This window comes from Abrus precatorius, unplaced genomic scaffold (genome assembly GCF_003935025.1).
Source record: "Abrus precatorius isolate BTA unplaced genomic scaffold, Abrus_2018 Scaffold11, whole genome shotgun sequence".
Lineage (NCBI taxonomy): Eukaryota > Viridiplantae > Streptophyta > Magnoliopsida > Fabales > Fabaceae > Abrus > Abrus precatorius.
In genome coordinates, this window is record NW_020874303.1 from 6,760,047 (window position 1) to 6,781,629 (window position 21,583).

General features: G+C 32.5%; 2 protein-coding genes across 4 annotated transcripts; one reads left to right on the plus strand and one right to left on the minus strand.

Annotated features, from left to right (window-relative positions):
* Positions 1-3,336: 3,336 nt before the first annotated feature.
* Positions 3,337-11,900, plus strand: LOC113854422. Of its 2 annotated transcripts, none has more exons than XM_027485385.1 (7): positions 3,337-3,559; positions 3,697-3,898; positions 4,006-4,126; positions 4,942-5,288; positions 5,399-7,157; positions 9,144-9,388; positions 11,367-11,900. In XM_027485385.1, exons 1-7 carry the CDS (start codon positions 3,477-3,479, stop codon positions 11,436-11,438), a joined length of 2,829 nt encoding a protein of 942 aa, XP_027341186.1. In that variant the 5' UTR covers positions 3,337-3,476; the 3' UTR covers positions 11,439-11,900. The 2 variants fall into 2 exon arrangements, with proteins under 2 accessions (XP_027341186.1, XP_027341187.1); XM_027485386.1 differs by having other exon boundaries at positions 3,368-3,559; positions 4,960-5,288; positions 11,367-11,839.
* Positions 11,901-16,718: 4,818 nt separating this feature from the next.
* LOC113855187 lies at positions 16,719-20,503 on the minus strand. Of its 2 annotated transcripts, none has more exons than XM_027486709.1 (7): positions 20,400-20,503; positions 18,927-19,046; positions 18,562-18,624; positions 18,394-18,441; positions 18,259-18,312; positions 17,124-17,178; positions 16,719-17,003 (listed from the first exon to the last, which is right to left on the minus strand). In XM_027486709.1, the coding sequence occupies exons 2-7, from the start codon at positions 19,017-19,019 to the stop codon at positions 16,960-16,962; spliced, it is 357 nt and encodes a 118-aa protein (XP_027342510.1). In that variant the 5' UTR covers positions 19,020-19,046; positions 20,400-20,503; the 3' UTR covers positions 16,719-16,959. The 2 variants fall into 2 exon arrangements, with proteins under 2 accessions (XP_027342510.1, XP_027342509.1); XM_027486708.1 differs by having other exon boundaries at positions 20,274-20,497.
* Positions 20,504-21,583: the final 1,080 nt, after the last annotated feature.

Below are 21,583 nucleotides of genomic sequence, written 5' to 3' on the forward strand. Positions count from 1 at the left end.
GAGTTAATTTTTTATTGTACCCAGCAATTTTTTGCAATGTGACCAGATTTTTCACATTTCCAACAATTATTATTTCTTATTTGTTTCTTATTTTGTGATTTATCTTGTCGTTTTGGTCTATAAAAGGACTTTTGTTGTCTTTACTTATTTTCATGATTTGATTTTTTAGGAAACTATTTTTTAATTTTTTTGTTTTACCTAGTAAGTGATTTAATAGGTTGAAAACCAAAATCTTGACAGAAAGAATCCATCTCTTTTTGGTTTCGTAGTTTTTCTTTTCTTAATTGGTTTTATAGTTTTGCATCTATACATATTTTTATGCTTGTTTCAACAATTATATTATGTGTTTAACCATGAGTTAGTTGTTCATAGGGATTGTACCCCCTTCACACTTTATTTTTAGATTTTGAATGACTTTTTGTGGAAATAATAGTGGAAAAGCGACAATAAACATTTCTTTCCAAAACCTAGCTGTTGTATATTCTCTCAATGATACTTTTGATAAAAACATGTCTTTATACCATGGATGATAAGACATATTTGGGCATCTTAGATTTACTAATTGTAGAGATACTCATTCTTTAAAAATGCTGGAATCTCTTAAAGTGTTGTATTATAGTAAAAATAAAAGTTGATGTTACATCTTTTTCTTGTGTCTCTTGTTTAACATGTATTAATATCGCATTTTTCCTGTCCACAAATGACATATTATCCCACCATCCTCTTAATTGTCCTGTAAATCCCCGAACTATTGTTTTTATTACAGTTTTATCACTAATTCCTCTTATTTTATATGTTGTGGCTGCCATAGCCATTTGTGTGGTAAAATCTAAGATTGTTTGTTCACTTAGTCCACTAAATTCCATTATGTTAGATCATTTCTAGTATAAGGATTTTGTACAAAATTTCCTCTTTCTTTTAAAAGTATATCTGGTAAAGATGACCTATTATAATATAGTTTTTTTTTATGGTTATATTTTGTATTCAACTTATTTATTTTTATTGTATTTATAGAAGTTTTTTCTAAACTTATATGATATTTTTGTTTTTAGCTGCTCTATGCCTACTTCTAGACTACTCTTTTTTCTTAGTTTATATTGTTTTTGTAGGTAGTGTACCTATTTTTAGAATGATTTTTTCTAAGCTTTCCTTTTTTTTACAAGATTCATGTATATCTTTAATTTTAGTTAATTATTCTGAAATAACTCTTAGTACAGTATTGATAAAGTTTATTTGTAGATGTAATTTGCTAATATCATTTTTCTCAATTTGTTTTTTTTTAGGATTGACTTTCTTAAAAGGTGATGTTTCTACTTCTATGTTTTCATTCGTTTGTATTATTATTTTTTCAAGTGGGAAGTACTCTGAAAATACTTCTTTCCTTATTATAGTTTTCCATATTTTTTTAACTACTCCTATTGGACATATCTTTTTTGGAAAAGGAAATTCTTTAACTAAGTATTGTTCTAACCAGTTAAAGAAGTAGATATTAATTTCTATTTGATATAGATAATTATAAAATTTTTCTCCAAATTCTACTTGTTGTGTATCTGAATAAGTGGATGAAAACTACTTTTTTTTTTTTTTGTATTTTGCATCTAAGTCTTCTTTAATCCAAGCCTTATCTATAACAAAAGGTTCTTCTCTTATCAGAGTATTGATTATTTGTGATGTTGTTGGGCTAAAATTTGAGTCTTCTTCAAAATTTTCATAAATCGGAATAGAAACTCTTGGTCTACTATTGTTGTCTAGTCCTCTCAAGCCTAGATTAATAGTAGAGTTATCTACTGAATTTCTAGATAGTTCTTTTATTATTAAGGGCATATTTTGATTAAAAGAATTGATCTATTCATTTTAAGAGGAATACTTGACCCTTTTTGTATAATTTCTCTTATATTTGTATTGTGGATTTTGGCCGTTTCTTCTATGTTTTTTATAATTCATTCTTTTGGAATTCTTCTACTTAGTTCTTCTTAGCTAAGCAGTTTGGGAGTTTGTACTAGACTTTGTTTTGTGTTTGGTTTTATCATTATTGTTTTTGTTTGTCTTAAAGCTTTGAAATTATAGTTTACTTTTGAAACTTTATAACATACTCTGTAAATCATGTGAAAAGGATTTGTAGGCTCATCTGCAACATCTGTTGGAGAATTTATAAAAAAATTTATAGCTTCTGCTGTTTTTTCATTATCCAGGTTCATTGTAAAGTTAAGATAACAATTAAATAGGGCAGGACTGTCATGAAGATTACTTTATAAAGCTGCTATTATTGACTCTTATATTCTATATAATCTTATATCTCGTAGTAATATAAGAATAGGTATCAACTCCTATCCTATAGTTAGGCTTAACTGTAACTTGAATTAATCCTAGGTGAACAAAGTGATATCCATCTTATACATATTTTTTCTAATAATTCATTTTCTAAGAGTTGGATCTCTTTATTATTTGTGGTTTCAGGTTGTGAGTATTGTACTACATGTATTTGTTCATCTGGTCTTCATTCCCAAAGAAACCTTAATTTATATATTTTTGAAAATTTTATTTATGTATAGACCAATTATGTAATGAGTTTTCTATTTGTCCTATTGAGAGATTTTGTCTGGATATAGAACCTCATGCATCTTTACTTTGTGTTCTTATCTCTCTACCTTGTCTATTACTTCCTAAACACTTATAACTATAAATGACATATTTGGTATTGATCTTTAAGTTAACACTTTAGGTTACGAGATCACTCTAGCTGACCAATAAACTTAAAGTCTAAAAAAAAGACTTATTGTCATGATTACTATTTAGGCTGACCAACATATTCATAACTCTCACTACTACCTATATTTTAACATTTAAGACAAGAAGAACTTAAACTTCTCCTGAACTAAAATTTTAAAAAAATATATTATATTAATACATTTTTATATTTTAATTTTATTATTATTAATATTTAATTATTTAATTAATATATTATATTATAATTATTTTCATTTATAATAAATAAAAATTACTTAAATATGAATTATATTTTATTTAAAACTAAAATTTATAAAAATAATAATAAAATTAATATATATATATATAATAATAATAATAACAACAATAAGACAATATAATAAATAATATAATTTTAAATAAATTATTTATAATAATATTTATTTAACTTGTCATATATTTTATTTTTATTGATTTAAATTTTTTAAATACGATATTCATAAAAAAAAATTTTGAGATAACACACACTATAAATAAATTATATTTAATATAATAAAAAAAAAGAGTTGGTGTGAAACAGAGGAGGGGAGTGGAAGGAATTAATTTGAGAAATTAATTTGAGACACTAATAAGTGTCCCGTAAGTACAAACGAAGGGTGGTTAGAGTTAGAGGCAGAAGCGAAGGAAAGAGAGAAAAGAGGTGGGAGTGAGTGAAGAGAAGAGAAGAAGAGAATAAATTCAAAGCAAAACGAAGAAAAAAAGAAAGAAAAATGAACGAAGATGGCGTAACCTCTGCGAATCTCAATCCCTCTCTTCCCAAACCACCCTCTTCTCCTCCGACTCCGGCTGCTAGGTCTCTCTCTCTCTCTCTCTAGGGTTACTCTTTCTCATTCAAATCTCTTATTAACCGCAATTCGATTTCAAACTCTCCTTTTTCTAGGGTTTTTCACTTTACTTGTTAATAATTGATATTTTTTCTGTTCCTCTCAGCTCGGCCGGGGCTTCCTCGCCGGCGGTTCCGGCCAACGCCGGCAACGGAGATTCTCGCCGGCGCGATAAATCGAGCGCGGATTCGCATCTGGTTATCGGTTCGGTGCTGCAAGGGGCTTCGGTTCCTTCCTGTAGGCCCTGGGAACGCGGTGATTTGCTTCGCCGCCTTTCCACGTTCAAGCTCGCAGGAAAATTGCCCAAGGTTTGCGGCTTTTCGTGCTTTATGTTACTTAGAAAAATTGTGGTGGAAGCCATTAGGTTAAGCCAATTGGGGCAAAATGATTGTATTTAGGTTTGGTCGCTTTGCAGGTTGCTGGCTCTTTGGCTTGTGCCAAGAGAGGTTGGGTGAATGCTGATGTTGCTAAGATTGAGTGTGAGTTATGTGGTGCTCAATTAGATTTTGCTTTGCCTTTAGCGTCCTCTTTTGAAGGTGAGGCTATTATTAATGACTACATTTATGGCTTTTTGTGATGGAGATTGCTTGTTCCGCTAGATTTTTTATCCAACTTGAACCCGTGTTCAGTGTATATATATTAACGTAGATTGAAATATGCCTTCTTCTTGAAGACTGGTGTTTTCTGTTTCTACCTTTCCAGAAAATTATCTCTTCTGGGGGATCAAATTAGACATTATAGCTGAAAATGCTTTATTGAATGGATAAGCTCACACTAATTTGTCAATTTGGGATTTTCCTTGGGAGGCATTTGAAGGAATTGGAATGGAATTATACCAATTCATGTAGAAATAGAGGAAAGGTTCTTGAGTCAAATGCTATAGAGATAAGGATAGAGAAAGAGGGAAAAGCCTAAATATTTCATGCAGTACTTTTGATTGAAAATCAATTTGATTTATTTTGTACCTTTTGCTTAATGAGAGAATGATTATATTATGCATTTCCAGTTGATTTTATTGCAGTGACTTTCAATAAGGTAAGGTTTATGGGCAAACTAGTTACACATTGAATGCCACCTAGTCCCTAGATACATTTTGTTAGAGGTTGTTATTTTACCATTTTTGTGTTAGATTATGATACAATGTCCATAATGTGTATTTTGAACCTTTTGTGGTATCAACTCTACTCTATATTCAATAAAAATACTTTATACTTCTTTTTCTGTTCTTTGTAAACTTTTTCGTTTTAATATTCTGGCACTTCACCATGAACCCTCCTATCTTGACTTTTGTACCACTTGATTTGATGCTGCTGCTGGGACTTGATTATTGTTTTGCATATCTTTGATGAAGCTGATACTTCCAGTGAAGAATTTAATGAACAGCTAGATAGAGGACACAAAATCACCTGTCCTTGGAGAGGCAATAGCTGTCCAGATAGTTTGGTGCAGTTCCCTCCTACCTCAGCTTCAGCTCTGATTGGAGGTTTTAAGGATCGGTGTGATGGACTCTTGCAGTTTTACTCCCTCCCCGTTGTATCTTCATCTGCAGTTGAGCAGATGCGGCTTACACATGGCCCTCAAATTGACCGCTTTCTTGGGCACTTGCAAATTCAGACAATTGGAGAATTGGGCTGCAGGGCAGAAAATGTATGTGGAATGGGCTTTACTGGAGAACAGGCTCCTCATCCATATTCTTATGTAAGACTTTTGATATTGTTTTATTTTCATTATCTATGTAAGTGTATTTTAGTTCTATTTGTCTTCTGATTTTATTATTTTCATCCTACAATAATATTCATCATCAATAGGCTCAGAAGCTCATAAGTCTTTGTGGATGGGAGCCACGGTGGCTTCCTAATGTGCTTGACTGTGAAGAGCAGTCAGCTGAATCAGCTAAAAATGGTTACAGCTCTGGTCCAGCCAAAGGCTCTGCACCAGATCCTGCTCCAAGCAGGAAGGAGTTTTCAACTTCATCCAGGAAAGAAACCGGGGATAATGATGTACTGGGTTCAGAATTTAATTGTGAGTCTAAGTCACCTTTGTTAGATTGTACTTTATGTGGGGCCACAGTTAGAGTATGGGATTTCTTGACTGCCCCTCGTCCAGTACATTTGACACCCTGTGGAATTGATACCCCTCAAACTAGCAAGAAAATAGCATCAACAAGAGGACTAAGTGCAGCTAGTGGTATCAATGAATGGGCTGCTGCTGATGGTGTTGAAAAAGAGAGGACTGGAGATCGTGATGAGGCTACAACATCTGATAAAAGGCAACTTGTATCCAATAAAAGTTTAGATTTAAATCTTAAAATGGCTAGTGGGCCAACCTGTTCACCAATGAACTTGACTTCAACCTCAGGTCATGTGCAAGATGCTGTTATGGGAAAAGATTTAATGATTGGGCGGCCTTCTGGAAGTGAGATTGGTGACCAGGCAGCTTCTTATGAATCACAAGGCCCAATTGCACGCAAGCGCAGGTTAGATGATGGTGGAACCACAGCTGATAGGCCACATCTAAACATGCAACAGGCAGACAGTGCTGAAAGAACTTTAACTGATCGTGATAATAATGAAGTCATTGGTGATCAACAGTATTCAGCTGGTCCTTCCAAGCGTGCCCGTGATACTGATCTATTGGAAAAGTTCCAGTTTCCATTAAGAAATTCTTCTGGTGCTGTACCTAGCCGTTCATCAGATATTCAAATAGAACCAGAGGCAAACATGGCTAACCAATTAAACCCAGAAAGGGATAATACTATTGGCATCCCATCTACCAGAGATTCCACCCATGCATCTTCTATTATTGCGATGAATACAGTTTATCACAGTTCAGATGATGAATCAATGGAAAGTGTTGAAAATTTTCCTGTTGATGTTAATGATGTCAATTACCCTTCTGTTGATTTGAATGAAACATCAGAATTAAATAACAGCTATCAAGCGCAGCAGAGTACTTGTTTCCAACCGCTTTTAGAAAGAGCTGGGGGTGAGGCTGGTGTTAGCAGTTCAAATGCTTGTGGGGAAGTTTTGAACACAGAGATATTAACTGCACATGCTAGGGATGGGCCCAGTTTTGGTATTAGTGGGGGAAGTGTTGGCATGGGTGCAAGTCATGAGGCTGAAATCCATGGGACTGATGTCTCGGTTCATAGAGATGATAGTTTAGGTGACGTTGAACCAATTGCTGAAGTGATTGAAAATCAGGGCCAGGCTGGTGAATTTGAGCCTTATCATGGACTCACTGGCGATTTTGTGCCTGAAGAAACGAGTCGGGATGATCCTCAAGGGGATAGTCAAGCCGTGGTGTCTCAATCTACAGCAAGGACTGATAGTGGCTCAAAAATTATAGCTTCAACCAAATTTGAATCTGTTGAAAGCGGTGAGAAGACCAGTAGTAGCATGCAGATGCCAGGCCATGAAAATGGTGCCCATCCATCCCTTTCTTGTAATGCTGTTGTATGTTCTGCCTATGAAGTATCCAAGGAAGAAGTTACTCAGACTGGGAAGGCATCTCACATTGATGACGGTGCATATCATGAATCAAGCTTTTTAGCTGCAGATGTTATGGGTATGTCAATTTTTATTTTTTATATTTACTTTATTTAGTTCTTTATTTCCATCTAAACTTGAAGATGCTTTTCCCTCATCTTCACCTCATTCTCACTGCTGCTCAATGTGACCAGTAAAAGCTGCTACACTTTTCAATTTTGAATGTTTTCATTGTAATATGTTTAATAATTTCTTTTCTAATGATATAATTATGTGATACAAAATTATACAAAGTTGTTTGGTTATTGAAATAATCCTATTATTAATTACAACCATGATAAGTAATATCAGAGTACCTTATCTAAAATGGGTTGTATTGGGAGGAATAGCTTATAGATAGAGCCAGAGGGGGTTGGGGCCCCCGGTTATACCTTCTTGTGTGGATATTTAATGAGGAAAGGGAGAAAATGCATCCATTTTTTGTTTGGGAATCAAGTCTTCTGTCCCTGTCAGTTTTTCCTCCCAATTAAATGCTTACAACTCAGTAAGAAAAAACAAATAACAAATGAAATTGTTGTCAATTATGACATTTTTTTTATTAAAAAATATTGTCAGTATTTAATTGGGGGAGGAGGGACTGGAAATGGGAACAAGTTCTTTATACCAAGAGCCTTCCTTATTAGAAGTTACATTGGACCCAATTGATTTGAGTTAAGCCGGGTGGACCCATTTTAGGGGCCAAAGTTCTCGAACGCTTGCTTTCTTCATTCATAAGACTCAATCTTCAGACCTTAGTTACATAAGAGGAACTAAGCTCCTCACCTCTTGAAGTTAAACCAACATGCATTGGGTATGGGGGACAAAATGATTTGAATTCCTTTGAGTCTTTCAAGGAAGTAGAAGACATATAGTTGTACAACAACAACAAGCAAGCCTTATCCTACTAGGTGAGGTTGGCTCCATAGATCATATGACACCATTGAACTTGGTCAAAAATAAAAATTTCAAAAATTTGATTAATCAAAAAGTTTCTTTTAATAATTTCATCTAATGTTTTTTTGGTCTCTCTCGACCCTTTTTTACCATACTAAAATTTATGCAATCCATTCTTTTCATTGGTGCTTCTAAAGGCCTTTTCTATGCATGATCAAATTACCTTAGATGGTTTTCAATCATTTTTTCCACTATAAGTGTTACTCCAATATTCTCACTTATACTATCATTTTTTATCTTGTCCTTTCATTTGTGACCACTCATCCACCTTAACATTTTTATTTCTGTTATTCTCAGTTTTTTCTCATGTTGTTTCTTTAAGGCCTAATATTCATTACCATATAGGATAGCTGGTCATATTGCAGATACTTTATGATTACAAATAACTCTTGATAACTTTCTACACTTTAATTATCCACCTTGTATTCTATGAATAATCTCTTCATTAATTTTTCCATTATTCTGTAGAAGACATATAGTTGTAATGATATTTCAATTTCATGATTTTGGCAACCTTATCCTTTATTTGAACTTGCCCCAAATTTTGATGTTGAAATCTCTATCTCTCATCCACATAAGCAAACACACCCTAGCAATCACACAGACAGTGTTTGCGTAACTGTCATGAGTGAGTATATTATACATGTAGATATTGATTAGATTACACAATCATATAGTTACATCCATTGTTTATGATGTTCTAATATGAATTTATGAGAAATGAAACTCTTATTCAGATAATGTTTTCAACCTTATTGTTGTTTAAATGGTTTCATGGTGGATGCACCAATCAGTAACTAATGAGTTACTCATGAATTAATTTTTAAATGAATTTACCTGGTATATACAAACAAATTCACATGAAACACAATCTCTAATCTTTTGCTGAATTCAAGTAATGTGGATGAATTGTACCCAAACCTTCTGTCCCTTTTGTAGAATTTTTCTTTCATAATAAAATTTTCATATTATGCTACATAATTTATCTGAGATAACCTGTGCCATTGCCTGCCACTCTATTCTGGTAGCTCTTTGTTGAGCATTAACTAATGCACTCTATTCCAATGATCAGGGACTCCTTATAGAGACAACAGTAATGGAGGTGTTGAATTTGATCCAATCAAATTACATATTGATTACTGTCCTTGGGTGAATGGGGATGTTGCTGCTGCTGGTTGTGATAGCTCCAGTTCAGGTGTGGGTAGTGTAGCTCTTTGTGGTTGGCAGCTGACTTTGGATGCCATGGATTCTTTCCAGTCTCTTGGACATCTTCCTGTACAAACTCTAGAATCTGAATCGGCAGCATCCATGTGCAAGGTATGTTCTAGTTGTTCCACTGCAGTATTAGCCTTGATTACACGGTGAACACTATATTTAGATGTTTAGTATTTTCATGAATGTTCCCCATTTTCAAAATCCAAAATAGTCTTCAAATTATGATAGAAAATGGTTCTCCAAGATATAGTTTTTATTCTATTTTAGGTAGGAAATTTTGATCAGTCACAGACAATATATGTAAGGAACAACAGAACATGTAAAGAAAGATGCATAACTTAGAGAAGATATTTAAGTTATTAAATATACCTGTTTAATATGCTAGGATTTTTAAATCATAAACTCCTAATTTATGAAGCTTAGATACTCCAAAAATAACAAAGTATAGGTGTCATACCTGTATCTGATATTGACATGTGAACTATATGCCTAGATACTTATCCAAGGAGTATCCTCCATTTTTATTTTTATTTGCTGATACGTTTGGGAAATGTCTTAGATACTTACAATAGTACTAAAATTTTATGACTTTCTTTTCTTCCATATTCTTAAAGTTATAGTAAATAGTATGCAATTATATAGAGCCAAGACTTGTTTTGAATGGGACTAAGATAATTTTGTGGCATTATGATATGAATTGGGAAAAATTATATAACATCTTTGTCATGCTCATATGAGAAAAGAATATATTCTGATCTGGGCAAGGGAAAAAAAATGTAACTAGGATTGTTTTTGTTATGATCATCATCCAGTGATACAGTTATGTAATAATGAGAAATGATCAATGTCTCTTTACAAATATTGTGCATTTAAAAGTAAAGTATTTTTTTTTAATAGTCATTTTAAAGTATTTATGTTGTATTGTATCTTAAATATTGAAGTTTTTTCCATATCCCTATTTCTGTGTCATATCGAATTTGTGGCATTTTACGTATATGGGCTTCAAAGGTCAACTTGCGAAAAAAATATGTATCCTATGGTGGTAATAAATAGTGTTATACTAAATGAAATTAAATAAAGAGATAAAGTTTAAATTAAAAAATAGTTATGAAAATTTTATAATTTAAATTAATATTGAATTAAAAAATGTTTAATGTAAAAAAATCTACTTGGCATGGTTAGAAACAGAATCAATTCGTAAAGTGCTTCCATTTAAGTAAACTTTTGAAAACACTCATTTAAGCTGTACTTATAAATTAAGTGATTGGTTTCTACAAAAGTTGCACAATTTAAAATTAGTCCTTATAAATTATTTTATTAGGATAAAGTCTCTACTTTTTCATGAACTATTATTTTTAGTCTCTCTACTATTATTATTTTTTATTTCAATAGACCACGTTAGCTAGAAGGATTAAAAACAATAGTTTATAAAAAAGTTGAAACTATATTCTAACATAATATTTTATAGGGATAAAGTCTAAGTTGTGCAACTTTTGTAGGAATCAAATACTTTAATTAAGCCTAAATTAAATATTATAGATTGTATCTTTGCTGTACTTATCAATTCTTCTTTGAGAACCATTTGCATTTAAAAAGTTATAATACATTAACTTTAGATAGGTACTGTCAATAACATCAACCTCACTACCATTCGTTGCTAAAAAGAGTTTTGAGTTCCAAGTTAGTGGCAACAATTAATGGAAGAGCTAATATGTTGATGTCTATTGCAAAAACAAATAGTAAAGAGAAGAAGAAGAGATATTCATATATTTGATTAGATGAAGATATATTCATATATTTGATTTAGTTTGAACTCAACTACTGGATTCTGGTGTAGGCACTAAGCTGCTCACTGGAAAATCAATGCCATATTCAAGCGGTGCCATTTTTGAATGGTTTTTTTTCCAAATGTATTTATTTTGGTTGGGAATTTCATTTTTCTATATGTGACACTAGACTGCAGTTTCTTCTGATATGTAGAAAGAGCTCCCAATTTTATCATAAAGGAAACCATTTTGATGCTCTAAAAATGCTTGCAAGTTAATGGTGTATCATGTTAGATTATATTATTGTCTTTCAGGGGGACCGCCTCACTTCCAGCCAAAAATTGTTAGCACGCAACTCTTATGTGAGAAACCATGGAAGGAACTGAGACCTTCAAGAAGTTTTCACAAATTTTGTTGAGCTGTTACTCCAAGAATGAGTTTTATTCCTATATACTAATTCAGGTTATATTTTTATTTGGACGTCTGTCCAATCATGTTTTTCTCTAAAGTCAGTTTTGCTGTTATCATATTTACTGTTTTATTGGATTTTGGATTGGCATTTGTTAGTTTAATAAAAGTATCATTGCATCAAAGCCTTTTTGAGCTGTAGCAATTGATATGGATGATAGATAATGTCAGCTAGTGATTAAGTAACTTCATTACTTCAAACCTCCATTGTAGTCTTGTGGTCCTGCCTAAGATGGCTTATAGGAGATTGTTTTTCTATTTTGGAGCTTTCGGCCTTTCACCCAAAATAGCTGAAAGCTACACCGTACTCTATTCATGCCGCAATTATGAGATTCATTTTTTTTTGGGATATATATATATACTATAATATGGTTGAATTTGAATTTCATCTTGATGCTGGCTATCTTTTTTTTAAATAGCTAGCATAAAATTATTTCTGTAGCAGCAGTAGAAGTGTTCGTTATACATTAGAATAGACAAAATATCTAAATTACTTGCTTCAAATCTGTAATTTAATTCAAGATATTAAATCACGGAAAATGTTTTAGAATTGGTTAATCTTCAAAATGAGGGTTTCATGCAGTTAGATCATCCCCATTAGTAGTTAGTTATGATATGTTAGTTCGGGACACATTAATAGTTATTGTAAAAGAAATAATGCATATTGCCTCTATAAATAAGATTGAGATAGAGAGGTCAGCTTGTCAACTGTGAGAGTTAGGGCCTTTTGGCTTAGGAGGTGGGATGCCTTGAAGAACTGTTGAGTGTGTGTCTTTTCATTTCAGTAAATTGGGGAGTACGTGTTTCCTCATAATGATACTAGATTTCTATCAAATGTTTACAATGTAACCATAGTAATTAATAGTATGCAGTAGTGTCCCATATAATGGCGTTGTGGCCCTTCTGGGCACTGTGGAAGTCATTGTGTTGCATCTTCATGGAGCTGCTGTAGTATCTGCTTTCACGGTTGTATTCACACGCTATTTTGCATTTGTGGCCATGATTGGTAACAGGGACTTAAAAAACCTTCTTTAATTCCCTGACTCTCTGGCCACTATATGGAGGCCATTGTGTTGCATCTTCATGGAGCTGCTGTAGTATCTGCTTTTACAATCCTATTCACACGCTAGTTTGCATTTTAGTGACCATGATTGGTAACAGGCACTTAAAAGACCTTCTTTACCCCCTTAATATCACTTGTCCATGGAGTTTTTTGGGGATCATTTCATAATTTGTTTTAATTTTTTCTGTAGATAGTTTGAAACACTGGTTCACACTGAATGACATTTATCAAATGGATGCTCTGCTCTCCTGTGTACCTCTGTTTGACGCAAACTGTCTAACACCATAACACACTGGTGCATTTCCAGCGAACCCTTGCTACTTTGGCAACATTTCCGGCCAACCCACAATCCACTGTCATTAATTTTGTTGTCTCTGTTCCATTCATGTCCTTTGGGCTCAAATCTGTTGATGTCAAAGGGGATTCTCTGTTCTATATCTTCGAATTAAAAAGTAGCTAGTTGGAGATCCTAAGATCTTAAAAACCCAACATCAGAATCCCACACTTCTAAATTGAGACTCAAGTCCCATACCATACAGTTGAGATTCTAACATCCCGTGATGCTCTGCAGTCCCTGTGCCTACACAAGTTGACTTTGATATAATTGATGAACCTTGGGAGAACCACACCACAAAAGCTAACCGTTGTATTTGGAGAGCTCAAGGTCTAATAAACCCCACACTAGAAATGTCATACTTCTAATGTGGGACCTAAGTCCCCATGTGATCAAATTTCTTTTCAGATAGGGATGCTCTTTTCATAAATAACAGGAGAAGCATTTCTCCAATTTAATCCCCAGCTAGAATCTTATGGTTATAATCCTTTATTTCTTTGTCTTCTTGTATGATAGACCAACTAAATTGCGTGATTTGTCTTATGGTATGATCTTCAATTTTCGCTTCCAAATTAGTGCTCGAACAGTCTTCCTGAACATATATTCTATATATCCTCCTTAATTGGAAACCACGTGCTTCCAAAGCTTTCGTCCCATTTATTTACTCTGTCAGCTTTTCCACTTGGACTGTGGTCTAGTTTGGATAAATTTCTAAATAAGTACTTATAAGAAAGAATACCTTTGGGGAGGCACTAGTAAGGAGAGTATATTGTATAACTTTTAGTTCGGTAAATATGGGTTGAGGGAGAACCAGTAGAATTTTAGACGAAGTTATTAAAAGTGACTATTTGATTAATCAAATTTTTAGAACTTTGATTTTTGACTGAATTCAATGGGCAGTGTGTAATTCATCTAGTAGTCAGTTTGCATTCCAAAAACCCAGATAAAAAAATATAAGGGGGCTCAAAATTGAAGTTTTTACTTTTCTAGTTGTGAGTCACCTTATTTGATATGTAGTGAGGCTGTATTCTCCAGTTCTTGTCCTTCCATATCAGTCTGATTGGAAGTGATTCATTGTGTCAGCCACATTCATTTGACCCTAAAAGATATTGCCTTAAAAGCATGGATGTGACCATTGCGATAGATTTAGCCTTAAACAGGCCAACCAAAGCTAAGTTGATGATCTTAGCCTAACTGCTCGACTTATCTGTGTTTCTATTAACCAAGTCAATTTGGTTCCTTTGCTTCTTTTTCGCATTTTGCTGCATGAAGGCTAAAAGCTTCCAAATAAAGGTTTTGATGTATTTCGAGAAATTATTTGTCGTACGATCTTGCAGGGTTAATACTTTGTGATCCGTGAAAATTTCTTACCGGCATTCATCTTTCCAGCGGTTCCTTTTTACACTCAAATGGCTTTCTTTCCAGCAATGTCGAGTGAAATTCTTTTTTATGGTGCCTGATACCAGCCGCCTGCTTGTTTCGTTGTCCCTCAAAACCTTGTTTCTTCTACGATTTTAATTCCATTACAAGTTGTGGTTTTAAGAACCCATGCAGTTTCTGGATTTTATGATTCATATTTGATAAATGTTTTATTTTGTAATAAGTAAAACGTTTGATAACCATAAACCACAATCACACTAAAATTCTTGAATACACATCTATGAGCTATGATGTTTTGATTCTTGGGACGAGTCGAGTCTTTTGGAATATTGCACAGGGGGGGGGGGATAGTCAATCCTTCGGGTAATAGAGATTTTGTTTTCTTTTCCATCAAATAGTTTTGCATTAGATGTCTGTGATTGTCAAAAGCTCCAAAATACTGTGCATATAATGATCGGCAAATGGGCACATAGGGATTTTTTATTAGTCGATTGTATATGGTAGGCGCGTGGTTGGGAGTTGAGACTATAATGTGTTTGAAATAGAGTATATTAGAGTGTGTTGGCATTTCTCTCGTTCCAATGGAGTCAATGTTCTTCACTTTCCATGACTTGATTGATTTGCGTTGAACTTCATCAAATGCCAAAACAGGTTAATTTTTCTGAATTTTTGCTCGATTTGAAGGGAGCTGAAACCGAGATCTAAGCTATTTAAAACTTGTTTGTTTTTAAACGGTTTTTTCTTTTTAAAGTAAAAAAATAGAATTTGTTTGTTAATGCATGGTTTATTTTTATTTTCTTCTTAAAAATAATTTTAAAATATAATTTTTTAAAATTTAAAAACCAAAACAGAAACAAACAGGTTCTTAATTTTTTTGGTAAAAAAAAAACTTTGCTTGCAAGTTATTTTGGGTTATTTGCTCGATACGAAGAGTTGTAATCAATGAAATTTAAATTATGACGAATGAATTACAAATGGCTAAAAATTTAAATTTTTTATGTTTGAAAAAAGGTTTTAAAAAAGTCGGTACAAGGAAACTACTAGCCAATTATTCAGAAGCTTTCAGATTATGTTAAAACCACCAAACGTAATTGAAATGTGTAAAAAAATTTTAACTACAAATTATATGGTAAAGTATGCGATTATTTTATGTTAAGCAACAAGGCCCGTTAGTCCTCAGACGGCTAGTTTTTATAAATGATTAGCGAAAGATGAATATAAAAATATTAAAGTCAATTGACGTAACAGTAGAAGAATAAACTAAACAAAATGATTAATAAAAACTAAAGTTAAACTAGGCAATTCCTCCTCTTCCCTTTATTGTAATTTTTATCCTTTTCATCTTTTATAAGTGTTTGTAATTTTTTTTTGTAATATTTATCATTTTTTTAATTTTTTTAAACTATGATTAACATTATACTCTAAAAAATTTTACCCTATTAAGAGGAAGAAAACTTGGCCCATTATTGAATATAAATCCACCAACAAATAATTTGTCTAAAAAACCTTTCATAATTTATTTGATTAAGAAAAAAAAATTAGATGTCAAATAAAAATGACTATAAATGATGTGTATCAAACTTGATTACTTACAATTTCCTAATAATTTTTTCATAAAATATAAAATTAACTAATTTGACCATTAAATTATTTTATTTTATTTTATTTTCAAAATCATCTATATCAAATTTTATATAATTTAAACATTTATATATTAATTATCTAAAAGTTAATATTTATATATATTTTAAAAATATATCACACATTGAAATAAATCAAGGAAGTTCCTATTATTTTTTGTATTTGAGTAAAATTTTACGTGAGAAAGGGAAGAAATTTCACAAGTAAAAGTGTTGTCTGCACACCTTTTTTGGTTGGAAATAAAATTCAGTCCATGCCCATTTTCAATCTAATTTCTATTCGAAAAGAAAAGTCACTTTCTAACCGCCTAAGGTTGGTATACTGTGAGCCAATTTAGCTGTGTGCCTAATAGTCATATGTGACCTTGTCTTATGACAGCTAACACGATCAGGACACATCCTAGTCTTTATATATCAAAATTTTATGAATTGATCTCCACCATTTACTATAATTATAACGGCGTTAAAGTAAGTTTATATAAAGATCCAAATGAAAAATGAAATACTATGTGTAAAGACCAAAACCAAATTGTAAAGTTTTTCACATGGAAGAACCAAAATGAAGAATACTTTTTATATGAATTAAAATAAAAATCAATGTCAAGTATAGGAAATGTATTTAATTAACAATACTAAACTTTGATAATCGAAATGGACTAATTCATAAACAATTTTTCATATAAGAGCACGTAGGATTTTTTTCATGTAGGAACTAAAATGGCAAACAGTACAATGCGTTGAAAGCAAATGTATAATTAAACCTTTTACCTTTTTTATTGCCTTTAGTCAAATAAAGAGAGAAGGGTGTGTTTTGTTTTGTTTTTTGGGGGTAGGGGGAGTAAAACACAATCATAATCCCAAGTATGTGTCTACAGCGTAGGTTCAAGTAAAATAGTTTGCCATGTCTTGTGCTAATATGAATACATGATGAACTTCCTTTATTGTTGAAAACAACAAAAAGTCATACCTACACTGAGGTATTACAACAATTGTCAGCACATCATCAAAAGACTGACTGCTGCTTACTCATTGGAAGGTGCATCCTCTGATGGAACACTTCCCCCTTCTTTATGACAATACATGAAAATTTAGTTAGTTCTTTTAGAAGATGTAGAGAATCATAAGGGAAAAAGGAATCTATGTTTAAACATTTTAATTGACTATAAGCCAACAAAATTAAACATACCTTCTCCTGAAGGAGCGTATGGAGATTTCCGGTAACGCGTTTGCTGCTGTGTTGGCTGAAAAGCAGAAGCGCCAACCAGAGATTTGTCATGCACATTACATGAGACATGAGAGTGGCAGGTATAATTAGATTTAAGGCATGATTGAACACACATAAATCTAATCTTCCTAGCCTCTAAGAAATGTACTAAGGATCTATGGGTACATAAGCACTTATTTAATAAACTTTCTATCATGTGAGAACTTATACTACATATTTGCCCATAAAACTTCTTGGAACAAGTTGAAAAGAAGCTTATTGAAACAAGTTGAAAAGAGCTTGAGAGTCCCAGGCTATTTCCGTAAACTCTTCCAAATAGAGTCTAAAACTTCTTTTTTTCTTTTGGGTTTTTTCTCTTTTTTAAAATAAGTAATAGAATCATAAAATTCTGTAATCAATTTTTAATAAAAAATTACTTTTTCTAGGAAAAAACTTAAACAAACAGGCCATTATTTTTGTTTCAAAATGAAAATTAGACAGATGATTAGAGATTTGAAGCTTTCACTTTCCAAAAACTGTAGAGAAGGGGGTGGTAGGGGATAGGGGACGCTATGGTCTATGGAGCAACATCCTTTATGATGGTAAAAAGTCAGTGAATAACGAAGGCATCATCCTCAAGATTCTGTAATCTTATTACCCATTTATTTTTATTGTAATGTGAAGAAGCTAGCAGTTAACATTAACACAGCCATTATATAGCAAGTGCTGATCCAAATCCCATAACTAAATGGAAAAATTCAAATTTAATTGTCTAAAGTAAATAATATAACCATTATTCTATTTCAGTTTATTCTAAATCTTTGATCATTGGAAACTTTACCAACCAATTTATTAACAAGCATGCAAAATAATGTTAGACACGCATAACACTACAAATAACAAATATTATCCACAAGCCTGTTCCCATACCTAATCTAACATTATCTGAGTTTAATTTTTTTTAGACTTTACAACTGCCAATGACATATAACGATTTCAAGAAACAGTCAAAGACCATTAGGCAGCAGGCAATCCACACATCAGAAGAAAAATTATTATCAAGTCATAGAAAGCAATTCCACTATCTAAATCAGGTATTAGAACATCGGTTAACTACCTGCAATTTAGGGCGAAGAGCCTCAAGTGGTCCCTTAGGCTTCTCTCCACCTTGCTGTTTCATGTGAGGGCACAGAAAAGCGTCAGAAAATTCAAATATAACCAACTATGATGGCGGCATGGTTTCCAGAAGTACCTTTCCAAGTGCCCAATCCGCAGAATCAAAGTAAGCACGCTCATGGTCCTAGCATAAAGTTGAGTTTAAATGAATCAGAATATACCAACAAATATTCATGGGCACTATGCATCATGATATCATAAACTCAAGTGACAAACAAATTAACACAAATCCACACGCACACACCTTAGATATGAGTGGTGGCTTTTTGGGCACGATTCCTCCATATTTTTTCTTTACAGCCTCCTCCTACAAGGTTTATGAATTAACAAGTCACAATAAAAGAAATTCTTCGGGAAGTAAAACAACCTCTTAGTAAAGAGGTTATGAATCTCACAAGGACTTCCTGGATTTGGGAAGGGTAAATATACACAGCCTTACTCCCACAACTGGAGAGACTATTTCCAGGATTTAACCATGACCTCCAAGGCTCCAACACACAAGGCAGCAAACTTACCATTGTGCCAAGGTTCAACCTCAATGAAGATTATGTGATGCAAAGTGAAATTAATTTTAATTTGAGCATTCAAAAAACAAGATCAGAATACCACCTGCTTCTGGGATGATGGCATGTCGTTAGCCGACTCATCTGATGCATCCACATCCATCAGTCCAAGACCTTTGTTATGCTCTATGTTAGACATGAGGTCCTTTTGAGTGTAAAACTGCAGCTGCAACAACAGGCCAGGTTAGCAGAAAATTCTCAAATGCACAAAATACCACATTTGTGAATAAAGTCCTAGGTTAGCAATGATTAGAATTCAGAAAGCTCTTCAGACACGTCAGACTCTAGCAATGAAATAAATTGTTTCTTTGAGAACGGGAATTTGAAAATGCTTTCATACATGCACAAGCCATCATTACCAAACTTACTTCAATAAAAGTTCATGGACAAAAAAAGATACAAGAGTTAGGAAAAGCATAGCCAATTCCCTGTTTACCCATTTAAAGACATATAGGAGATATTCAAATATGTACAATGAACAAACCACACACCTCATCAAAAAGAAAGACCAGTATGGACAGTACAACAAACATACATCTTTTCTAAATCAAAAACCTACAGCTAACAGCAGTTATACTTATAATACAGACATTCAGCAACTCATTCCATACTTCAGGCCCTGAACATCTAATCAGAGAATTTGGTTTACTGGGCACAAATGGGACAGAGGAATAATTGGCTGAAAACTTTATTAAACCTACCTAGTCAATAAAATGCTTCGTGAAATCATAACACAGCATCATTTTAAGTGTAATCGCATGATTTAAAAGTAACAATGAAAGAAGAAAATGCAACCAAAGGTTACAGGGAAACTGCAAGTCCATCTTTATCAAGTGAGACTCTAATGGATATTACATAAGTTTCATATCATTTTATTTCACGTCATTTTGCTTCTCCATATTGGTATCCACACTACAGGGTTGAAAAAAGCATACAACACCTATCCTAATCAAAAGCAAAAAACTTTTCAATGAACAATGATTCCTCAAAGAAATGCTACCTAGCTTACCAGTGATCTTCCACAACTACAAATTTGCAATTAAGCAAGGCTCAAAAATAACAACAATATTTGATCTTCAACCATGTCAAAAACTAATTGGGCACAAGGCACAAAACAAAAATAGCAGAATCATTACATCCACACAACAAAGTTGAAAAATCCATGTGCAAGCTCGCTAGCACACACCACCCAGCCCATCAAATCAAGCAAAGTTGAAAGCTTTTTCTACAAAGAAACACACATCTGAGGATAAAATAAGCATTGGTTTTCGAAGAAGTTCAATAACTCCTCAACCCAACCAAAAATTCTAAAGCCTCCATCCCCCATAACGAGCAATCATTGCAACTAAATCATCAAATTAAATGGGTATTGAGAAAAAACCAAAAAGATTACAAATTTAGGTAAAAAAAAAAAATACTGAACTTGATAATGGGGTGGAACAAATGGAGCAGCTTTGAAACTGAATAAAGAGACAGAAAATGAAGATCAAGTTGAAGGAAAAGGACAGAAGTCACTCACCGGAGCGGTGGGGCCACAACCGTATTCAGCGGAGCACCGAATGGTGTCTCTGCTCTCTCCTTCTCTCTCTAACTCTCTGTCTCTCTCTCCTCTCTTCTATCTTCTCTGTGTTTGTTAATTGTTGTCTCTGTCTCAGATCCCATGCTTCCTTACATTCATTTTTTTTTTGTCTTTTTTTATTTGTTTCATTTAATCATATTTTTTGGATCCAATTATCATCATCATTATCATTATTATTATTTTTACATACGCATGCAATTTTGTCATATACAATGGTTTATTGCGATTAAGGAATTTTTGTCACCTTTTCTAACAATTGAATTGATTACGCAATGTGCAGTGCACGCAATTTCATATGAGTATGCTGTGATGTTTGGTCCTCCTATGTCTTAAGACTTTCATTAGATGTAGCTTTTTGTAAATGACCAAATTACAATAAATATATTTTTAATAAAAAATTATTTTCAAATATTTAAAATCAGCCATAAAATATTTTTAATTATAACTATAATTTTATATTTTAACATATGTATAATTATAATTTCCTTTTTAAAATAATTCATGCATTTAAATTTCATAATTTTTAATTATTTAAATTAACTTTTATCATAAATTTCATCAACAGTTAATATAAACGTAACAAACATGTGATATTGACTTGTATAAATTAATAAAAAATATATAAATTATTTAGATAAAGATAAAATGTAAAATATAACCATTTTTATTTTTATTTAAATATTATTTTAAAATTATATAAATCAATAATATATCATATTGTGTTATATTTTTATTAATTATTGAATAAAAATTTGGAATGAAAGATTTAGTTTATATAATTAAAAAATTATGAGAACTAAATGTGATAAATTAAAATTAAAGAAACTTAAATGATACATTAATTAAAATTCAGAAACTAAAAATATAATAATCTTTGTTTTTAAAAAAATCATAACTTAATAGATATTCTGTTTTTATTTTCTTAACAAAATACTTTTGGCATTTGTCTTAAAGTATTGATAAAATCTGCAAAAACTAGCCGCTGAACAATGAATTAGGGATCATATTGAATCAGATTCACCATTTAAATTATTTGATCAAATCATTACAAACGCTATTCACATGCAATAATATAAAACATGAAAAACAACTTACAAATAATGTAAAACCTAGGAAAGTAGCAT

What these genes read in the sequence shown, in the direction of transcription:
- LOC113854422 (XM_027485385.1), top strand. Translation starts at nt 3,477, where the DNA reads ATGAACGAAGATGGCGTAACCTCTGCGAATCTCAATCCCTCTCTTCCC. An exon ending in CCTCCGACTCCGGCTGCTAG is followed by an intron (nt 3,560 to 3,696) that starts GTCTCTCTCTCT and finishes TGTTCCTCTCAG; the next exon opens with CTCGGCCGGGGCTTCCTCGC. An exon ending in TTTAGCGTCCTCTTTTGAAG is followed by an intron (nt 4,127 to 4,941) that starts GTGAGGCTATTA and finishes TCTTTGATGAAG; the next exon opens with CTGATACTTCCAGTGAAGAA.
- LOC113855187 (XM_027486709.1), bottom strand. Translation starts at nt 19,019, where the DNA reads ATGTCTAACATAGAGCATAACAAAGGTCTTGGACTGATGGATGTGGAT. An exon ending in AGCCACCACTCATATCTAAG is followed by an intron (nt 18,442 to 18,561) that starts GTGTGTGCGTGT and finishes ACTTTATGCTAG; the next exon opens with GACCATGAGCGTGCTTACTT. An exon ending in ATACGCTCCTTCAGGAGAAG is followed by an intron (nt 17,004 to 17,123) that starts GTATGTTTAATT and finishes ATTGTCATAAAG; the next exon opens with AAGGGGGAAGTGTTCCATCA.